This window comes from Carassius carassius, chromosome 14 (assembly GCF_963082965.1).
Source record: "Carassius carassius chromosome 14, fCarCar2.1, whole genome shotgun sequence".
NCBI lineage: Eukaryota > Metazoa > Chordata > Actinopteri > Cypriniformes > Cyprinidae > Carassius > Carassius carassius.
The window spans coordinates 22,225,828-22,245,816 of NC_081768.1; the positions used below are offsets into that span (position 1 = coordinate 22,225,828).

The 19,989-nt window shown below is 40.6% G+C and overlaps 2 protein-coding genes across 2 annotated transcripts in view; one reads left to right on the forward strand and one right to left on the reverse strand.

The window, feature by feature from the left end:
* Positions 1-12,344, reverse strand: part of exoc3l4 (exocyst complex component 3-like 4) — a 39,166-nt gene extending 26,822 nt beyond the window's left edge. The window contains exon 1 of the mRNA XM_059566678.1: positions 12,208-12,344. The gene's annotated coding sequence lies outside the window, so the exon portion shown is untranslated. The remainder of the gene's footprint in view (positions 1-12,207) is intronic.
* A 755-nt stretch (positions 12,345-13,099) lies between these two features.
* si:dkey-45k15.1 (exocyst complex component 3-like protein 4) lies at positions 13,100-18,977 on the forward strand. Its single transcript, XM_059566695.1, has 14 exons — positions 13,100-13,485; positions 14,022-14,074; positions 14,470-14,640; positions 14,742-15,333; positions 15,429-15,510; positions 15,620-15,745; positions 15,914-16,014; positions 16,096-16,209; positions 17,096-17,219; positions 17,554-17,676; positions 17,759-17,911; positions 18,023-18,144; positions 18,257-18,398; positions 18,637-18,977. Exons 2-14 carry the CDS (start codon positions 14,050-14,052, stop codon positions 18,637-18,639), a joined length of 1,878 nt encoding a protein of 625 aa, XP_059422678.1. The 5' UTR covers positions 13,100-13,485; positions 14,022-14,049; the 3' UTR covers positions 18,640-18,977.
* Positions 18,978-19,989: the final 1,012 nt, after the last annotated feature.

Sequence of the window (19,989 nt, forward strand, 5' to 3'; positions counted from 1 at the left end):
GACCACCACATCCCTGTGGTCGATGCACAAAGCCCCCAGGGCGGATCAGAAGCCCACCACTTCCGTTCGGCCGGATCAACGGGAGGATGAGACTCTGGTAATTCCATGGTGTCTCTACTGGACTCCAGAAGATCGGTGCTGGCCTGGCACTGCTCATGAGGATGATTGGTGACTTGCATTTGCTCATGAAGATCAATGGTGACTTGCCTTTGTTCATGAAGATCAGAGGTGACTTGCCTTTGTTCATGAAAATCAGACGTGACTTGACTCAGTCCTTGAAGATCACCGGTGACTTGACTCAGTCCTTGAAAATCACCGGTGACTTGACTCAGTCCTTGAAGATCACCGGTGAATTGACTTGATTCTGAAAGGTCAACGGTGACTTGACTTGACTCTGAAAGGTCAACGGTGACTAGCCCTGACTCTGGAGGATCAGCGGTGACTAGCCCTGACTCTGGAGGGTCATCAATGACTAGCCCTGACTCTGGAAGGTCATCGGTGACTAGCCCTGACTCTGGAGGGTCATCGGTGACTAGCCCTGACTCTGGAGGGTCATCAATGACTAGCCCTGACTCTGGAAGGTCATCGGTGACTAGCCCTGACTCTGGAAGGTCATCAATGACTAGCCCTGACTCTGGAAGGTCATCGGTGACTAGCCCTGACTCTGGAAGGTCATCGGTGACTAGCCCTGACTCTGGAAGGTCATCGGTGACTAGCCCTGACTCTGGAGGGTCATCGGTGACTAGCCCTGACTCTGGAGGGTCATCGGTGACTAGCCCTGACTCTGGAGGGTCATCGGTGACTAGCCCTGACTCTGGAGGGTCATCGGTGACTAGCCCTGACTCTGGAGGGTCATCGGTGACTAGCCCTGACTCTGGAGGGTCATCGGTGACTAGCCCTGACTCTGGAGAGTTCCCTGGCACCTGACTCGACTCTGGGGAGTTCAAAGGCACATGACTCGACTCCGGGGAGTTCACAGGCACCTGACTCGACTCTGGGGAGTTCACAGGCACCTGACTTGACTCTGGGGAGTTCACAGGCACCTGACTAGACTCTGGAGGGTCAACTGGCACCTGACTAGACTCCGGAGGGTCAACTGGAACCTGACTCGACTCCGGAGGGTCAACTGAGACTCTCATCCTGTGCAGCGGCGCTGGGCAAGCAGCCATCTTGGGCCATGACTCTGGACAGGCGGCCCTCTTGTACTGTGGTGCTGGGCTGGCGGCCATCTTGTACTGTGGCGCTGGACCGGTGGCCAATTTGGGCATTAGCGCTGGGCCAGCGGCCATCTTGTGCTGTGGTGCTTGACTGACGGCCATCTTGTGCTGTGGCGCTGGACTGACGGCCATCTTGTGCTGTGGCGCTAGGCTGACGGCCATCTTGGGCTGTGGCGCTGAACCGGTGGCCAATTTGGGCATTGGCGCTGGGCTGGCGGCCATCTTGTACTGTGGCGCTGGACCGGTGGCCAATCTGGGCATTGGCGCTGGGTTAGCGGCCATCTTGTGCTGTGGCGCTGGACTGACGGCCATCTTGTACTGTGGCGCTGGACCGGTGGCCAATTTGGGCATTGGCGCTGGGCCAGCGGCCATCTTGTGCTGTGGCGCTGGACTGACGGCCATCTTGTGCTGTGGCGCTGGACTGACGGCCATCTTGTGCTGTGGCGCTAGGCTGACGGCCATCTTGGGCTGTGGCGCTGAACCGGTGGCCAATTTGGGCATTGGCGCTGGGCTGGCGGCCATCTTGTACTGTGGCGCTGGACCGGTGGCCAATCTGGGCATTGGCGCTGGGTTAGTGGCCATCTTGTGCTGTGGCGCTGGACTGACGGCCATCTTGTGCTGTGGCGCTAGGCTGACGGCCATCTTGGGCTGTGGCGCTGAACTGGTGGCCAATTTGGGCATTGGTGCTGGTCTGGCGGCCATCTTGGGCTGTGGTGCTGGAACGGTGGCCAATTTGGGCATTGGCGATGGGTTAGTGGCCATCTTGTGCTGTGGCGCTTGGCTGGTAGCCATCCTGGGCAGTGGTGCTGGACTGGCGGCCATCTTGGGTTGTGGCGCTTGGCTGGTTGCCATCCTGGGCAGTGGTGCTGGGCAGACGACCACCCAGCCGGAAGAGACAGAAGTGGCTGGGGCATCCCACCGAAGCCGATGCTGCAGGTAGCACACAAATTCCCAGAATTCCAGTGTCTCTAACTGCGCCATCTCCTCCTGAGACACTGGATCATCCAGCCCGCCATTGAAATAGTCCTTGAGGGCCGCATCGTTGTAGCCCATCGGTCACTAGCCCTGACTCTGGAGGGTCATCGGTGACTAGCCCTGACTCTGGAGGGTCATCGGTGACTAGCCCTGACTCTGGAGGGTCATCGGTGACTAGCCCTGACTCTGGAGGGTCATCGGTGACTAGCCCTGACTCTGGAGGGTCATCGGTGACTAGCCCTGACTCTGGAGAGTTCCCTGGCACCTGACTCGACTCTGGGGAGTTCAAAGGCACATGACTCGACTCCGGGGAGTTCACAGGCACCTGACTCGACTCTGGGGAGTTCACAGGCACCTGACTTGACTCTGGGGAGTTCACAGGCACCTGACTTGACTCTGGGGAGTTCACAGGCACCTGACTTGACTCTGGGGAGTTCACAGGCACCTGACTAGACTCTGGAGGGTCAACTGGCACCTGACTAGACTCCGGAGGGTCAACTGGAACCTGACTCGACTCCGGAGGGTCAACTGAGACTCTCATCCTGTGCAGCGGCGCTGGGCAAGCAGCCATCTTGGGCCATGACTCTGGACAGGCGGCCCTCTTGTACTGTGGTGCTGGGCTGGCGGCCATCTTGTACTGTGGCGCTGGACCGGTGGCCAATTTGGGCATTAGCGCTGGGCCAGCGGCCATCTTGTGCTGTGGTGCTTGACTGACGGCCATCTTGTGCTGTGGCGCTGGACTGACGGCCATCTTGTGCTGTGGCGCTAGGCTGACGGCCATCTTGGGCTGTGGCGCTGAACCGGTGGCCAATTTGGGCATTGGCGCTGGGCTGGCGGCCATCTTGTACTGTGGCGCTGGACCGGTGGCCAATCTGGGCATTGGCGCTGGGTTAGCGGCCATCTTGTGCTGTGGCGCTGGACTGACGGCCATCTTGTACTGTGGCGCTGGACCGGTGGCCAATTTGGGCATTGGCGCTGGGCCAGCGGCCATCTTGTGCTGTGGCGCTGGACTGACGGCCATCTTGTGCTGTGGCGCTGGACTGACGGCCATCTTGTGCTGTGGCGCTAGGCTGACGGCCATCTTGGGCTGTGGCGCTGAACCGGTGGCCAATTTGGGCATTGGCGCTGGGCTGGCGGCCATCTTGTACTGTGGCGCTGGACCGGTGGCCAATCTGGGCATTGGCGCTGGGTTAGTGGCCATCTTGTGCTGTGGCGCTGGACTGACGGCCATCTTGTGCTGTGGCGCTAGGCTGACGGCCATCTTGGGCTGTGGCGCTGAACCGGTGGCCAATTTGGGCATTGGTGCTGGTCTGGCGGCCATCTTGGGCTGTGGCGCTGGAACGGTGGCCAATTTGGGCATTGGCGATGGGTTAGTGGCCATCTTGTGCTGTGGCGCTTGGCTGGTAGCCATCCTGGGCAGTGGTGCTGGACTGGCGGCCATCTTGGGTTGTGGCGCTTGGCTGGTTGCCATCCTGGGCAGTGGTGCTGGGCAGACGACCACCCAGCCGGAAGAGACAGAAGTGGCTGGGGCATCCCACCGAAGCCGATGCTGCAGGTAGCGCACAAATTCCCAGAATTCCAGTGTCTCTAACTGCGCCATCTCCTCCTGAGACACTGGATCATCCAGCCCGCCATTGAAATAGTCCTTGAGGGCCGCATCGTTGTAGCCCATGCCCTCGGCCAGGGACCAGAACACCTGAGCCAGGGCACCCACTTCATTGCCCTCTTGGCGGAGGGCGATCAACCTAAGGTACTTGGTTCGCCGCTCCGCCATCTTGGCTGGGGAACGGAAAAATGACATACCGCTGGTTCCTAGTGTGCACGGAGTCGTTCTGTCACGGCCGGGATCCAATGAGGCACGGAGATAGAACCAATAGCAGGTAAGTCATTTATTAAAGGGTAATCCACAGGGGTAAACAGTCCAGGCAGGGTCAAAACCAGAATATCCAAACAAAACATAAACTAAACAAGACAAGGCAAGGGCACGAACTGACGGACATGAATAAACAACGACTCCGTGACACATACTAAGACAGCCCGGATTATATACACAAGGAGAGACAAGCGCTAATGGGAAACTGACAGGGTGTGATGATAGGTAATTAGTGACAGCTGGGTGCAATAATTAAGCAGGGACCTGAGGAATGTGATTAATGAAGTGAAAGACACCGTGGGAAAAGAGGACATCTAGTGGACACCCAGGGAACACAACCCAGACACTGTGACACTCTCAAGCTGCACGCGCATTTTTGAATTGCTAGAGTATATTATTAACACCGCGGCAGCTGGTAAGTGGTGTTTCATTCTCAGCGAAGTGATTTTGATGTTTATTTACTTATTATTATTTTACAAGAACGATGTGATGTGAGAACATCCAGATATGTTGTTTATATTGCTGTGTGTAGTCTGTAGTGTAGAGTAACGTTAGCGTGCTGTTTGAGGGAGAAAAGTTTCACAGGCATCGAGGGGTATAGTCTTTTTTATGTTATTTGACTAAACTAGTATTATATTACAGTATTTATTATTTTTTTTAAAACATAGAGTGCCTTAAAAATAATTATCACAACACTGGAAAGGCTTATTCAGATTTTCTCATTCTCTGAATTATCATTATAAAAATTAAAAAAAAATTAAGAAATGAATTAAAATATAATTATATTTAAATGTGACAAATATATATATATATATATAAATATATATATATATATATATATATATATATATATATATTGACATCTGACACCTGACATCAAAGTGCAGTGTGAAGGAGATGGATGAATAACACTTGTAGCCTGTCATTTGTTTACATTGCAAAGGTGTTCAATTTTAGACAACAACAACTGCAACAGTGATAATAATATTAATCACTATATTCCAGTGTATCAGTTGTTTAATGTTTTGTATCAATATTTAAGGTGGACTTATTGATAAGGTGCAACAGTAGACAGTAGTGATGGTTAAAATAATAGATTAATGCTGGAATAGTAAATTATGCCTTGTCTCTAAATGGACAGAGAGTTGAAAGTAATAGAGCTGGGGCCCGTTTCACTAAGGAGGTTCAACCAACTCTGAGTTTAAACTTGAACTCTGGGTTGACTTACCCTGAGATGGGAAACTCTGAGTTTTCAGTTACAGAACAGCTGAAATTAGTTGGTTTAATCAACTCTAAATTGACTGACTCTGAGTTAAACGCGTGCACCACTACTATAAAAAGCCAGTATCAATGGAGCGCCGATATTACGATTCACCATGGCAACAGCTCCCGCCAAAAATCCATCTGCATACTTCAGACTCGATAGAAATGTAATTCTTATCAGTGTTATAATATCACAGGTGAAAACTGGCAGAACATTAGATTATAATGAATTGATAGCTAATCATTTTATGGTATCTCATGGGCAAAAAATATATATAAGATAATCATATTAATAATAATATTTTAAGTGTATTTTTCTTATTTTACAAATGATCTGCCAATAGAGTTAGAAAAATACGGCAGTGGCTATTTACACTAAGTGGAATTAACATACTTTCTTAGCGATAGATCCTATTTACAGTACACTGTAAAAACTAATTATGTGGCTTAGTAAATATTACAGAAATTTTTAACTTTATTAACTTAATAAAATCTCTGAATATCGTGTACTTGATTGTTTGAGTTAAACATACTTAAAATAATTGAGTAAAAATCCAACAGTTCATTTTATATAAAATTTACAGATATATTTAAGTTGTTTTCAATAAAACTATTTAGTATTTGAATAACCAATTATTTCTTTATAATATACTTAATATATTTGTGAAATTTCTATCAAAATATTTGAGAATGTTGAATTAAACTGATCTGTTTCAAGAAACAAAAATATTACTTAATTCAAATCAACATTATTAATATATTTAACACATTCTTAAAATTTGAGTAAGTTTACTCAATTAAAACAATGCACCCCTCCCCCACCCTCTGACGTGAGGACAACTCGACGGTTGGTTGAGTCAGTGAGCGCGGGTAGTTTGAACTCTCCAGTCTCCAGACAACAGCTCTCTTCTCAGCGTCGCAGATTTGGTGCATTTCCTCTGTGAAATTCAGGTTTGTGTATGTTTTATTTTATCTATAAAATCTTTACTGTGCTTTAAATCATATTTAATGCAAAACAACATACAGAGGCGTAATTCGACACCTAAACGAGAGTCGCGCCTGTCTTTTTGCATGATTGAAACGCTTTGCATAAACACATGACTTCATTCCTAATGATAATAAATAATATAATTATTATCATTTGGATGATAAAATGTCCTCAGAATTGTCACTGTTTGTTTATTGGCAGGTTATGTCAGTCACTTGCAGTATCTATCTGCTGTGAGTGAAACGCAGGACGGCGGTATGAAGTTCAAAGTTCACCCACAGAGGCGAGTCCGTCTCCGGCACGAGGACCAGCGCTGATCCGGTGGATATTGGGTTGATTTGATTACACTTGAATTAGGCTACCTGAATTTTTAAATATTTAATTTTTACTTATAAAATGTTTGTTAAATGAGTTTATATGTAGGCAATATTGTGTACAGCAGGGATCAGCAACCTTTTCGGCATGACGTGCCATTTTTTATTTTTATGGTTAACCACTGTGCCAACACAGCCCCCCCCCCCCCCCCCACACACACACACCCCGATATAATTCTGTATTTAAACGGTACATACACAATTTTTTATTATACGATAAAAAAAACGTTTTTTTAACGTTTAATCAACGTTAATGCACTGCTTTAATTGATGAACGTGCACACACAGACACACACACACACAACACGCACCACTCGCACACAGAGATCTGAGATCGTGCTGTGCAAAAAGTAGCATTCAGAGTGTTGTCACGCTACTTTTATTAATCGATACTGAATCGCTACATTATATTTCTCAACAACAAAGGGGCAAAATCGCTTCATTGTCTGCAGAGAGAGACAATTTACCCCCCCCCCACTTTCTTTCTCTCAAAATGGCCATATTTCAGAAAATTTTTCATCACTGGATATAGCTTTAGGTCATTTAACATTTCTATGGTAAAACGTATTATTAAAAGTTGACTAATGTTAATTGATTTGCAGCTTCATCTTACCTCACTCTATTTAACGTTAAACTGACGCTTCGCGCTCTGCTTTTGTGAACAGTAAACCCCGCCTACTTTGATCTGATTGGCCATCTCAGTCATTTTGACATTGACGAGTGCTGTTAGACCGAGGCTTTGATCTGAAGCACCTAGTATGTGCAGTGTTTGCACGTGCATCCATGCAAGTTAATTCTCACACTTTAATAGTATTTTTAGCTCCTAACAGGCTGTGTGACTATGAGAAGTTATTACATCAAACTGTACGTCATTATACAGTTTTCCTTATTGCTTGCGTGCCAGCGATTATCCCTCTGCGTGCCACTGTTGGCACGCGTGCCGTAGGTTTCCAACCCCTGGTGTACAGTGTAAAATGTGCTGTATTGCTGTACTCATTGACAATAAAGGCCAATGTCATGTATACTGGTGGTTGTGTGGAGTACTATTTTACAAAGGTTTAGAGAAAATAAAAAGTTAATATTACTCATTAATAAAAACTGTTAATATTACTCATAAATATTGTTTTTAAATGTTTAAATGTTCAATTATTTCTTCTCAATTTTATTTGTTAATGTACCAGATGCAGTTACTCAGATTTACTTAATTTTTTTACTTGCATTTACTCAATTCATACAGTATATTTCATTGATTTCACAGCTTTAAAATTTACTCAATTTTTTTGAGTGTAAAAATGTTTCACCAATAAAATTGAGTAAATAATAGTTAAACTTTTTACAGTGTAGGTTAAGTGCAAGTAGCTCTAGATGCTATTTGCAGAAAAAAATGTACAGTGAAAATCGTGATATATTCTATTAACCATGTAAAAGTAGCAGTACTTTGCAACAGACTAAGTGTAAATAATAATTAGATGCTAGTTATACTTTATACTGACAGATACATTTGCACCTCAGTATTGTTATACATTAACAGGATGCAATAATAACATTGTAAATGATTATATTTATTACAATTATAAATAGTTGTATCATTATTAAACACTAGTTAGGCACTTTACTTCCACTTTTAGAACATTTTGTTCATTTTTATTGAAAATAAATTCTAATGTGATGTGATGGGAAAAGTGAGAAGAATGAGCTCGGCAAAAGCTGGACTCTAACCCAATAAATAGCGTTACAAGCTAGTTTCCGTGCCAAAAACATTACTGCCTAGTGCCTACACCACTGAAGCCGTTATTCACATGTGTCATATTTAACCTTATGTATCGATGGAGGGCGGAGCTACAGTAGATTTGCACTTAGTAAGTGCAATTTTACTAAGTGAGTAAAAGAGCAGAAGAAGAGCATTTTTCCAGCGTGCATTAATGAAGTGTTTAAAAAGGGGGAGGAGACCAAAATAAACTCTGGGTTTATCGAAGAAAACCTGCTCCCAATCAGGTTAGGTTCATAGTGTAAGTTACCATGGTAACTGACTCTGAGTGTAAGTTACCTCTCTTTCAGGAACGGGCTTGACTTACCCTGCCTTCTCAGGTTTGACAAACCTCCCATTCTGAAACATAAAACCTAGAGTTTCCCTCATTTCAGGGTTAACATACTCAGTTTTCACTTAACCTCCTTTGTGAAACAGGCCCCAGATGAGGAGATGGAGACAGAGGAAGAAAAAGAAGGAAATGTAGAGGCACAAGTGACAGAAAGGGAGCAGGGAACAGCAAGCCAGGAGACAGAGGCTGGTGAGAAAGTGGAAAATGTAGAGGCACAAGCGTTTTCTATAGTTTTTACTATAACAGCTGTTCTTAATTATTCTGTAGAAACAGAGAAGAAAAAGCCATCAGGTTGGGACAACTAAAGACATTTCAGTTTCTGATCCCAGAGCTATTATTAGGTGGAAAGAAAATATTTTTTTAACTTTTAAACTTAAAAACAACTTTTTAAAATTGTCTTTTCTATTTTTTCTTTTTCAAAACTGCATCAGATAATTTGCTGCCGTATCAATACATAATCATCCATATCTATACGCGAATCAGCAAGGAATGCATCACAATATATTGCTGTATTGATATTTTGAACAGTGCCATTTAAAGCCTTGTTCCATGTGCCCCTTTTATACAGTCGTGGCCAAAAGTTTTGAGAATTACATAAATATTAGTTTTCAAAAAGTTTGCTGCTAAACTGCTTTTAGATCTTTGTTTCAGTTGTTTCTGTGATGTACTGAAATATAATTACAAGCACTTCATATGTTTCAAAGGCTTTTATCGACAATTACATGACATTTATGCAAAGAGTCAGTATTTGCAGTGTTGGCCCTTCTTTTTCAGGACCTCTGCAATTCGACTGGGCATGCTCTCAATCAACTTCTGGGCCAAATCCTGACTGATAGCAACCCATTCTTTCATAATCACTTCTTGGAGTTTGTCAGAATTAGTGGGTTTTTGTTTGTCCACCTGTCTCTTGAGGATTGACCACAAGTTCTCAATGGGATTAAGATCTGGAGAGTTTCCAGGCCATGGACCCAAAATTTCAACATTCTGGTCCCCGAGCCACTTAGTTATCACTTTTGCCTTATGGCACGGTGCTCCATCGTGCTGGAAAATGCATTGTTCTTCACCAAACTGTTGTTGGATTGTTGGAAGAAGCTGCTGTTGGAGGGTGTCTTGGTACCATTCTTTATTCATGGCTGTGTTTTTGGGCAGAATTGTGAGTGAGCCCACTCCCTTGGATGAGAAGCAACCCCACACATGAATGGTGTCAGGATGCTTTACTGTTGGCATGACACAGGACTGATGGTAGCGCTCACCTTTTCTTCTCCGGACAAGCCTTTTTCCAGATGCCCCAAACAATCGGAAAGGGGCTTCATCTGAGAATATGACTTTGCCCCAGTCCTCAGCAGTCCATTCACTATACTTTATGCAGAAGATCAATCTGTCCCTGATGTTTTTTTGGAAAGAAGTGGCTTCTTTGCTGCCCTTCTTGACACCAGGCCATCTTCCAGAAGTCTTGGCCTCACTGTGCGTGCAGATGCGCTCACACCTGCCTGCTGCCATTCCTGAGCAAGCTCTGCACTGGTGGCACTCCGATCCCGCAGCTGAATCCTCTTTAGGAGACGATCCTGGCGCTTGCTGGACTTTCTTGGACGCCCTGAAGCCTTCTTTACAAGAATTGAACCTCTTTCCTTGAAGTTCTTGATGATCCTATAAATTGTTGATTTAGGTGCAATCTTAGTAGCCACAATATCCTTGCCTGTGAAGCCATTTTTATGCAATGCAATGATGGCTGCACGCGTTTCTTTGCAGGTCACCATGGTTAACAATAGAAGAACAATGATTTCAAGCATCACCCTCCTTTTAACATGTCAAGTCTGTCATTCTAACACAATCAGCCTGACACAATGATCTCCAGCCTTGTGCTCGTCAACATTCTCACCTGAGTTAACAAGACGATTACTGAAATGATCTCAGCAGGTCCTTTAATGACAGCAATGAAGTGCAGTGGAAAGATTTTTTTTGGGATTAAGTTAATTTTCATGGCAAAGAAGGACTATACAATTCATCTGATCACTCTTCATAACATTCTGGAGTATACGCAAATTGCTATTATAAAAACTTAAGCAGCAACTTTTCCAATTTCCAATATTTATGTAGTTCTCAAAACTTTTGGCCACGACTGTACTTTGAGCACCTGCCCCTCCAAAGGTCTCTGCACGGCCCTGGGTTGTGGATTTAAAAGAATATTAAGGCATTCTCAAAGACTACGTTTTGTCAAGGTTGATATTTTTTGTTGTCTAAAATGTTGATTTGAAGTGTAGTTATTTATTTTTTATTTTATTTTTTTGCATTGTTATTACTACATTCAAACCTGAACACAGAAAGCACTTTGTTACACAAAACATTACAATTCTATAAAAATGTAACACAAATTAACAGGAATGCTTTATCAGAGCTTAATTCTTCTGAGTCTGATCTGACCTCTTATTTCACTCTTCTGACTCATTTTGGCTATATAGTTATAGCCATACCATTTCATTTGAGTATGTATAATTCTGTATGTGTGTGTGAGTGGATGTATCCATTTTACAGTCTTGATGTTTTAGACTGTAACCCCTTACTTGCTGTCTATTTTTTTCTGCATTGTAGTCGAATTATGTGTGTGTGTGTTTGTGTGTGTGTGTGTGTGTGTGTGTGTGTGTGTGTGTGTGTGTGTGTGTGTGTGTGTGTGGATTGTGCACTCTAGATGTTTCTGGGTGGTTTCATTTTTCGAATTCCCATGATCTGTCATTTTTGACCAAAGACCATTAGTGACTATTTTTTACGACCATTTAGCTTTTTCGAATCATGGCTTCAATTATTTTTTTTTTTTCACATGCCAAGTGCCATAAAAGTCACCAAGTTTCGTACCATTCTGGTGAAGCTATGATTTCTAAAAATCCCAAATGTAAAATTCCCCAGTCAGAAATGACGAAGAACGCACATGACTGTATTGTACACACTACAGTAGCCTACTTAAAAGACATGCATCGCTGTATAATTAAATGATGATATGCTGTCCCACTTTAAATGACTATGTAACATTTTCCAAATAAAATTAATAAAATAAAATTGCTAAATGCTGTACCTCGGGTTTCTTACACCAAAAGATGACAAGTTAGAAGAAATTTGAGTTACGAGGAAATTATATCCTTTGTAACACTGAAAGCAACATCAACGCCTTGATAAATGTTTGTAAGGAACTGACTAAACACGAGCTCAAAGAAATTCGGTTAAAACGACGAGACATTACATTAATGTAACATTGTTTTTAAGCTTAAAAACCACTAACTTCAACTCTGTGAAGGTGAAATCTGTGTACTTCGCAGGTCAGTCACTTCTAACGCGTTTAAAAACGAACGTAGCTGTTAGTACATTCAAATCCTTTAATACATGTTGTAAACATCGCACGGTAAATCGAAGCTCGCCTCTCACTCACCTGAGATCCGAGTTTTGACAAAGGCAGGCGCTGGCGGTTATCCTTCACTTTTCACATAAAAGCTATTGCAAAACAAACAGTTGGCAAACGCGCTGCACCGACAGGTTCCACCGCAAGAATAAACTAATCCATTCCCAGTAAATGCTGCTTTTCAGAGCAGAGCTTCTGGTATTCACCTTGAAACGTCATGGATAGGTGCATTGGGGCGCGCTGCAACAGGAACTAGCTTCAGATTTTAGTTTCAGATTCTGTACAGGTCAGTTCTAAACAGAGGGATCACTGTAGGCTATTCACTGACATGTACTTGTAAGAGTTAGTGTTTTTTTAATATGATTAAACTTCACTTTCAGTTTCCCAAAAATACAATTGTGTCTACCACTGAGAAAAAAAAGTGGTTATGCAAAGCATTATATGTTCCCTTTATGAGCACAGCATAGTCACAAAAAGTCCTGTATCGGTTTTTACAAATGGTTAGTAGGCTTGTATAAAAACCTAAAGGATTTGATGTATTATTATTGAAAAACTATTTTATTATGTATACTACTTAAGTGACATCTATTTTTTATTTTTTTATTATTTTTTTATTTTTTAGATTAACAGTGCATGGGGACTATGTTAATGGTACTACTTTCTGTGAATTTGTAACAAAAAGGATGTGTACACATTGATGTTAGATTTTGTCAGGCATAACTGAGAGGGAACAGGAATACTGCAGCAATGGTACGTTTATTAAACCAATGGCAAGATCAACACAAGCCAGGTGAGTAATGACTATGAAAAATTGTGGATGTAACAAATAGAATAATAATTTGACTCTCATCCATTGCAGGTGCAGAGTAGAGCTCACACACACAGACACACACACACACAGAGGGAGGATCATTGGGAGAAGACACGGAGACAAGGAGATTACTTGGAATTGATATCAATCGTCTGTAGACGGGCCTGGCGAAAACTCTGTGTGTGTGATTGTGTGTGTGTGTGTGTGTGTGTGGATTCTGGGAAGGGCAGTTTGAGACAGAATAATTGATGTCTTTTGGCTGCTTATATTTGTTTGGTCAGGGGCCTCTAAAGTAGAGAAAATGAAGTTGTTCTTGTTATTATTGTCCACTAATCAAATAACGTATTCTTCCATTGATAAAAGCCTCACAATGGTTTGCACAAAAGCCATATACGTGTGCCTTTACAAGTATACTGTAGATGAAAGTGAAAGTAATGTTCCTAGCTTATATATACAGCTGCACTGCGAGGACGGGAGATTCCCTGAAAAGGTTTCAGGTAAGAGCTACACATTATCACTTAACATGCTGTGTTCTTTAAATCCATTAATTCCAGGTGCAGAAAATATAGAAAAGCGAATCATGTTTTAGACGTGACACTAAAGTCATTTAATTTGTCAGCGAGACAGAGAGTCAATGTAAAAAGAATGACAACCCTTTATATTAAGTTTCACTTATGGTTTTAATATATACTGTATATTATTATCAAAATTATTTCTTGTCTCTGTACTGTGCTACTATAACTGTCATTTATTTTAAGGTTTAGTGTTTTGCCGGTGAGTTAGAAACAAGGAAGAGCCGATGTTTGTTTTTAGTGTCGTGGCTGTGCTAAAGGTTACTGTAGGCTGAAAGGTCTTCTTGTTTTTTTAGTAAATAATTAACTAACCAGTATAAAATCACAATTTGCCTGATAAAAATCAGTGAAGGAGAGTCAGTGATAAGTGTCATTAAATAAAGCACTGTATTAAAATATGATTTTGGCTGATGTTTTACTTTCATAATATGTTCTGTTTTCCTATCTCATGTAATGTACAGAATCATTCAGTAGCAGTTTGGATTAACAATGGAAAAATCTCCCACTTCTAATGGTAAATATATCATTGTCAAAGAAATTTAAATGACTAGTTTTGCATAAACAGAATAGAGTAAAATATGTTTCCAACCGGCTAAGTTATTATTGTAATATGTGTATAAGAGCTGTGCAAGTGTACACTACAATAAGAAAACTAATTTATTTACACAATACAGTACAATACAACATGCAAAATAATGTAAACTATGCAATATATGGTACAATACAAAGCTGTATAAAACACAATGCTCAGTTTGATAGATGTGCTGCAGTGACATGTGGATGCATCATTATAGTCTTTATAAAAGACTTTTGGGACAGTGAAGTGTTAATGTTGTTTGGAGAAGGAAAAACTACATGATTTTGAGGTTTAAAATGTATAATTTGTTTTAATATTTTCTGTTTTCACAGTGAAGAACATCTTTCGCAGATTTTCTATATTTAGAAAAAGCGATGGGCACATTAAAAAGAAACCATCTAGGCGGTCAATAGAAACATTTTCATCAGAGGATAAAGACAAGGAAGTTACCCCACATAAGTTTGAATTTAAGACCACAGAGATTCCTCTAAAGCCATGTTCAGGTAAATCTCTAGTTAAAGATAGCACATTTAATGCATAGGCGACTGCTCTCTCATATAATCAGACAACACTCTCTCTCATTCCTGCTTTGTTTTCTCAATAGTTTTGCAGATCAAAACATATATAGAAACAGACATGCTGAAGGAGGCATATCTGAATCTGCTTTCACTGCGTCTGGAGCTCAAGTTAGAAAAGAGTGCTCTGGTTAATAAAGAGAAAGACATCAATCTGTTGTATGATGCACTAAGGCACAAAATGTTTGCCATTGTACACAAATCCAGTGATGTTAACTCACTCAATAAAGAGCAGCTGGTGTATGTGGCCACCATTATCCTGGAGGAAGAGAAGAGAGAGGGAGAGCCGGGAGCGATGCAGGGATGGAGGGAAGCATGGAGGGATGCGGTACTAAACGGGGTTCGAGATTCACTGAAGAAAGTTCCTCTGGACAGCCGCGAGCAGAACGCTTCCTGGTTGGCAGTGCATCTTGGGCTTCTGGGTAAAGCTGTGGTAGAGGACTTGGAGAGAGTGAAGACTGAGCTTCTGAGCTCATATCCAGCGGAGTTAAATGTGTTTGAAACCTATGTGTCCTGCCACCATAAGGCTGTAGGAGAGCATCTAAAGAGACTTCTGGAAAAGGTGACAGAGCTGAAAGATTACTCCGCTCTTCTAGATTTCATTATTCATCGCTACCCCAGGTGAGGTTTTAAGAACAAAACACATAAATATCTGAACGATCCATCATTGTTTACATCAAGTTTCAATTCATTTGTATCTCTTTTGTGTTACGCAGTGATCTGCAAGCCCATAAGAAAGATCTTATAATGGAAGAGGATCTGAACAAAATAAAAACCTCTTACTGTCATTGCCATAAGGTGAGCTATTGCAAGGAAAGCGAGTTTAGCGGATTCTGTATTAATACAAAACTTTTTAGAACTTGTTTACATCGGTTTGTTTTTACTGTGATTCCATATTTAATATCAGGAGGAATTTAAACTTAAACTGGAGAATTTCAGCACACTTGAAACAGAAGTGTGGAAAAAGAAGAAATCTCCTAAAAGAACAGAAGATGGATTTCTTACGTCAAAAATACACATGGACATTTGTGAGGTCAGGACTTAAATCTTATCAGTTTAAAAAACTGTATTAATTATTTTAGATTTTATAATTAAAATTAATTTAATTTTCAAGCATTATGAATTCCTTGTTGAGTTCATGTATGATGTTTATCCATATAATTTGCCATATATAATTGCTTCTATTGATTTCTTTTGTTAGTTGATAGCGCGTTATGCTGGGAATCTTGAGAAGATCGATGAAAATCTGGGGAAATCAGTTGTAAGCTCCTGTTTAGATGAGCTAAATCAATTTTATCCAAGGTTTGTGTCAGAATATTATTATAGATTAACAGTCGATCACTTCTGCATCTTTCCTTCTCTGATAGTTTCCCTCTGTTTTAGATTTGAAAAAGAGTTTTCACAGCACACTGTCTCTCTGTTGACCTCTGACCTGTTGGACTGCTGTCTTTGGGTAGAATATCACATCACCTACATCAACAGTTTCAGTTCACTCAAGTAAGTCCACTATGAGAAGAATGCTACCCTTGAGAAAAAGGAGTACACTTTGGCATACTTAGTTTGGAAATAATATACTTTAAAATAATATAGGTCCCACTTTATATTAGGATGTCTTAACTACGTACTTAAATGTAATTTAATCATTTTATACAATGCATTATTTTGTACATACATGTTTTTACATTGTACTTATATTTAAAAAAAACATCATCATCATCTGTAATGAATTTTGAACTTTATTTTACAGTACGTGTACTTACAGTTTACCTAGTAACTAAATGGGGTAGGGGTAGGTTCCGGGGTAGTACCCAGTTATTACCTAGTTATTGTAATTACTATAACAAATACATACATGTGTACATGAGGAACAGGACTGTAAAATAAAGTGCTACCAAAATGAACTTCTTTAATTACATTTAGAATTACACTGTTGACCAATCCCTTACACCTACCCATACCTCCAAACCTGTCCCTAACCTTACCCGTATCCCACCTCATTAGCAGCAAAAGAGCTTTGCAATACAATATAGACACAATAAATACACTGTACTTATTTTTTGATGTAAGTACATTGTAGTTAAGGCCACCTAACATAAAGTGAGGCCAGGATATACTGTACGTACTTAAGTGTGAACTGAATCTAATATTTTCAGACTCTTAAATGCATGTTATTTAGATTTGAATGAAAATGTATCATAGTTTAAATTGATATGACATGCAGCTACATTAGTTGTAGAACTCAAGAGCTTTTTGAAGTACATCTTTAGGTTTAATTTCATGATCACTTCTGCTGTCTTTGAAATGTGCTGTATGTTTAATCTCAGTCTTCAGAGTCCCTGTGTGTGTTATGTCATGTCATGACATGTCATTGCTGTTGTTACAGAGAGAATTTGCAGTGCTATAAAGAGAGCTGTTCAGCTCAGGTGGAGAAGCTGGAAAAAGAAGTGGATGGACTGACTCTGAGACTCAGACAGACCCTGAGGGATCATTTTAAATCTGAGGTCAAGGTGGGCCTAAACTGCAGATATATAACATGTACTCAATTAACTTATTGTCTTAAAGGCTTAATTCTCTTCAAATTAAAACTTGCTGACAATGTACTTAGACTCTGGCTATCCAAAATGTTGAAGAGTTTGTTTCTTCATCAGAACAGATTAGGAGAAATTCAGCAATAGATCACTTGCTCACCTCTGCTGTGAATGGGGGAATTTTTTAGATCATTTTATTTTTTAGATAAACTCTTCCTTAAAGTTTCTCCTAATCTGAAATTCTGAAATAACTAGTCAAGAGCATTATAATTTTGAAATTATAACTTACTATAGTGTCATTTCTTCCCTAAAGCCTTACATGGATGGCATGATGACAAAAAAATGGCTGAAAACAGATGAAGATTTTAAAGAAGTGATTTCTAGAGTAGAGAATTATTCTGGTCTCTGTAAATCCATGAGAGCTCCATCAGCCCAAGTGAGTCTCCTATCATCTGCTCAGAGATGCTTTTAATAACAGCTGCAGAGAGCCACTTTAAACACAGTGTCTATGTTTACAGATTTTCGTGAATGATTTACACTATTATGTAGCCAAAGAATATGTCTCTCAGCTGATGAAGAAAAAATATTCATGCAAAAAAAACAAAAACGAAGATGCTGCCATAAAATTGAAAGAACAGTGGAATGAACTCAGGAAACTATTTGTGGAAATGGTAAGATAGAGTCCAGTGTCAAACAGTGTGAAATATACAAATGTTTTTATTTTATTTTAATGTTTTTTTTTTCTCAAGATAGATGCACTGAAAATATTCTTCTGTTATTAGGGATCATCCTTAAAATGGCTTTATCCATTGGGAAATTACCTTAGTGACATTATTGGAATGGAAATTGAGAAAAATATAAAAGATCTGTTACATCCACTGGTTAGTAATTACCCAGACATCAGGTAAGTGTTATAATAACTTTGAATATATTATTATTTTAAAACAATACATTGTCTTGTTCACTTTACTAATACATGTAGTATAGCTATCATGGATTTCACTTTTCATGTCTAGCAAGAAGCAGTTGTCAGCTGTTCTGTCCTTCAGAGACAATGGTTTTAGCTTGGAGAAGCACAATGTTATTAATCACTTTACTGCGCTTAAACGGGATGCTGGGAACACAAATCATGAGCACTCCTTCTTCACTGACATAGAGGTACTTTCCGCAATACATTGCACAAACTTTTTACATAATGAGTCAAAATAACATGTTTAATTTAAATACATTTATAAAATAAACTAATCAATTGAAATACATTTAAATAAAGTGACATGACTCTGATTCTGATCTTACCACTACTACCTTACTTATGCATACTTTATAAACGTTAAGTATTTTTAAGTACATAAGTTGACATGTATACTCATTGAGTATCACACCTTTGTCTTTACAGTGAGTTTTCGTTTGGTCAATCTAATGCTTCGGGAACAATCAGGAACTATCATGGGGGAAAAAATAATTACTCCATAATTTATAAATAAAATGTGTACTGTACATTTTCTTGTTGGAATATACAAGCATTATTAGTGTGTTTGGTGCATGATTACTTAAATGTGCTTTATATGGACTGGTAAAAATGATCTGAAAAGGCATACAAACATGTTGGCTGTGTTTGGAGTTTAGTGATGTCCATTGTGATATTGTGCTCAAAGGAAAGAGGAATACAGCTTGTCTGCAACCTGCCAATAGAGGGAGACATTAAACTATAGACGCGATATTTGCATTTATTCCAAATTGCCTTGTTTATCTACTGTGATATCAATCATGTAAATATGATATATAAAACAAAATGTTGGATAAAACCGAGTGTGTGCTGTGCAACATTAACTCCAGATGGACCAAGCTCTTGCAGCAAAACGGTTTGGTAATTATCCTGTCCTTCCCTCTTCTTCTTTTTTTTATGCAAATTATAAACCTTTTTTTTTTTTTTTAGCCTAAACCTAATATACTTTCTGATTTTATCAGTGAGAGAAAAAAAAACTCGAAGCTAAAAACAATTTTTACCTGTAACTACAGTGTGTTATTGAACAGATATTTCCTTTCATATGGCATTTGTACTGTCCAGTTTTTGGGATATTTCTAGAGATTCGGATGTGAAATGCCACATTTGTTTACATATAGATGTTTGATTTTGTCTTAATAACCTACTATCTGTAATCTCTTGAAGGATTAGCATAAATATTTGTGAATGACAATTAAAAATGTTTATACCTTTCTATATGCAAATAGAGTGTATTTGTTTGTCTGCGTGAGAGAATGTCTTATTTCAGGACAGGCTATCTTGTGTCCAGATATCCTGAGGATTACAATCTTATATCCACAGTCTCTAGAATTAGATGTCATGAAATGGGTAGGAGGGGTTTTTAAAGATATTTGTAGTTCGGAGATTGAATGCCATAGGTCTCTGGCTTGCCCACAAGTCCTCTTTAGTTAAAAATGACACTTTGCTCACTTCCTCTCACCTCCACATAAGCATCTCTATCGCTTTTGCTTCCTACAAATCCATAATCCCATTTTTTCTTCAACTTGCCCTACTTAACACAATCACAGGTCTGAATATTTCCTCCTCTCCTGTCTCTCAAGAGGATGCAGCTTATTCAAATATCTTCTAGCTGATTTGTATACAGTGACAGGGAGGCAGCCGATGACTTCCTGGGAGTCATGTGATTGTGAAAATGTGTGAGACTCAAGCGTGTGTTTGTGTGTGTGTGTGTGTGTGTGTGAAAATGCATGTCATTGCCTCTTT

Bases quoted from the DNA above. Each gene is read 5' to 3' on its own strand.
- si:dkey-45k15.1 (XM_059566695.1), top strand. From the start codon at position 14,050: ATGGAAAAATCTCCCACTTCTAATG. The intron at 14,075-14,469 runs GTAAATATATCA...CTGTTTTCACAG, and splicing joins AAAATCTCCCACTTCTAATG to TGAAGAACATCTTTCGCAGA. The intron at 17,677-17,758 runs GTGAGTCTCCTA...CTATGTTTACAG, and splicing joins TGAGAGCTCCATCAGCCCAA to ATTTTCGTGAATGATTTACA.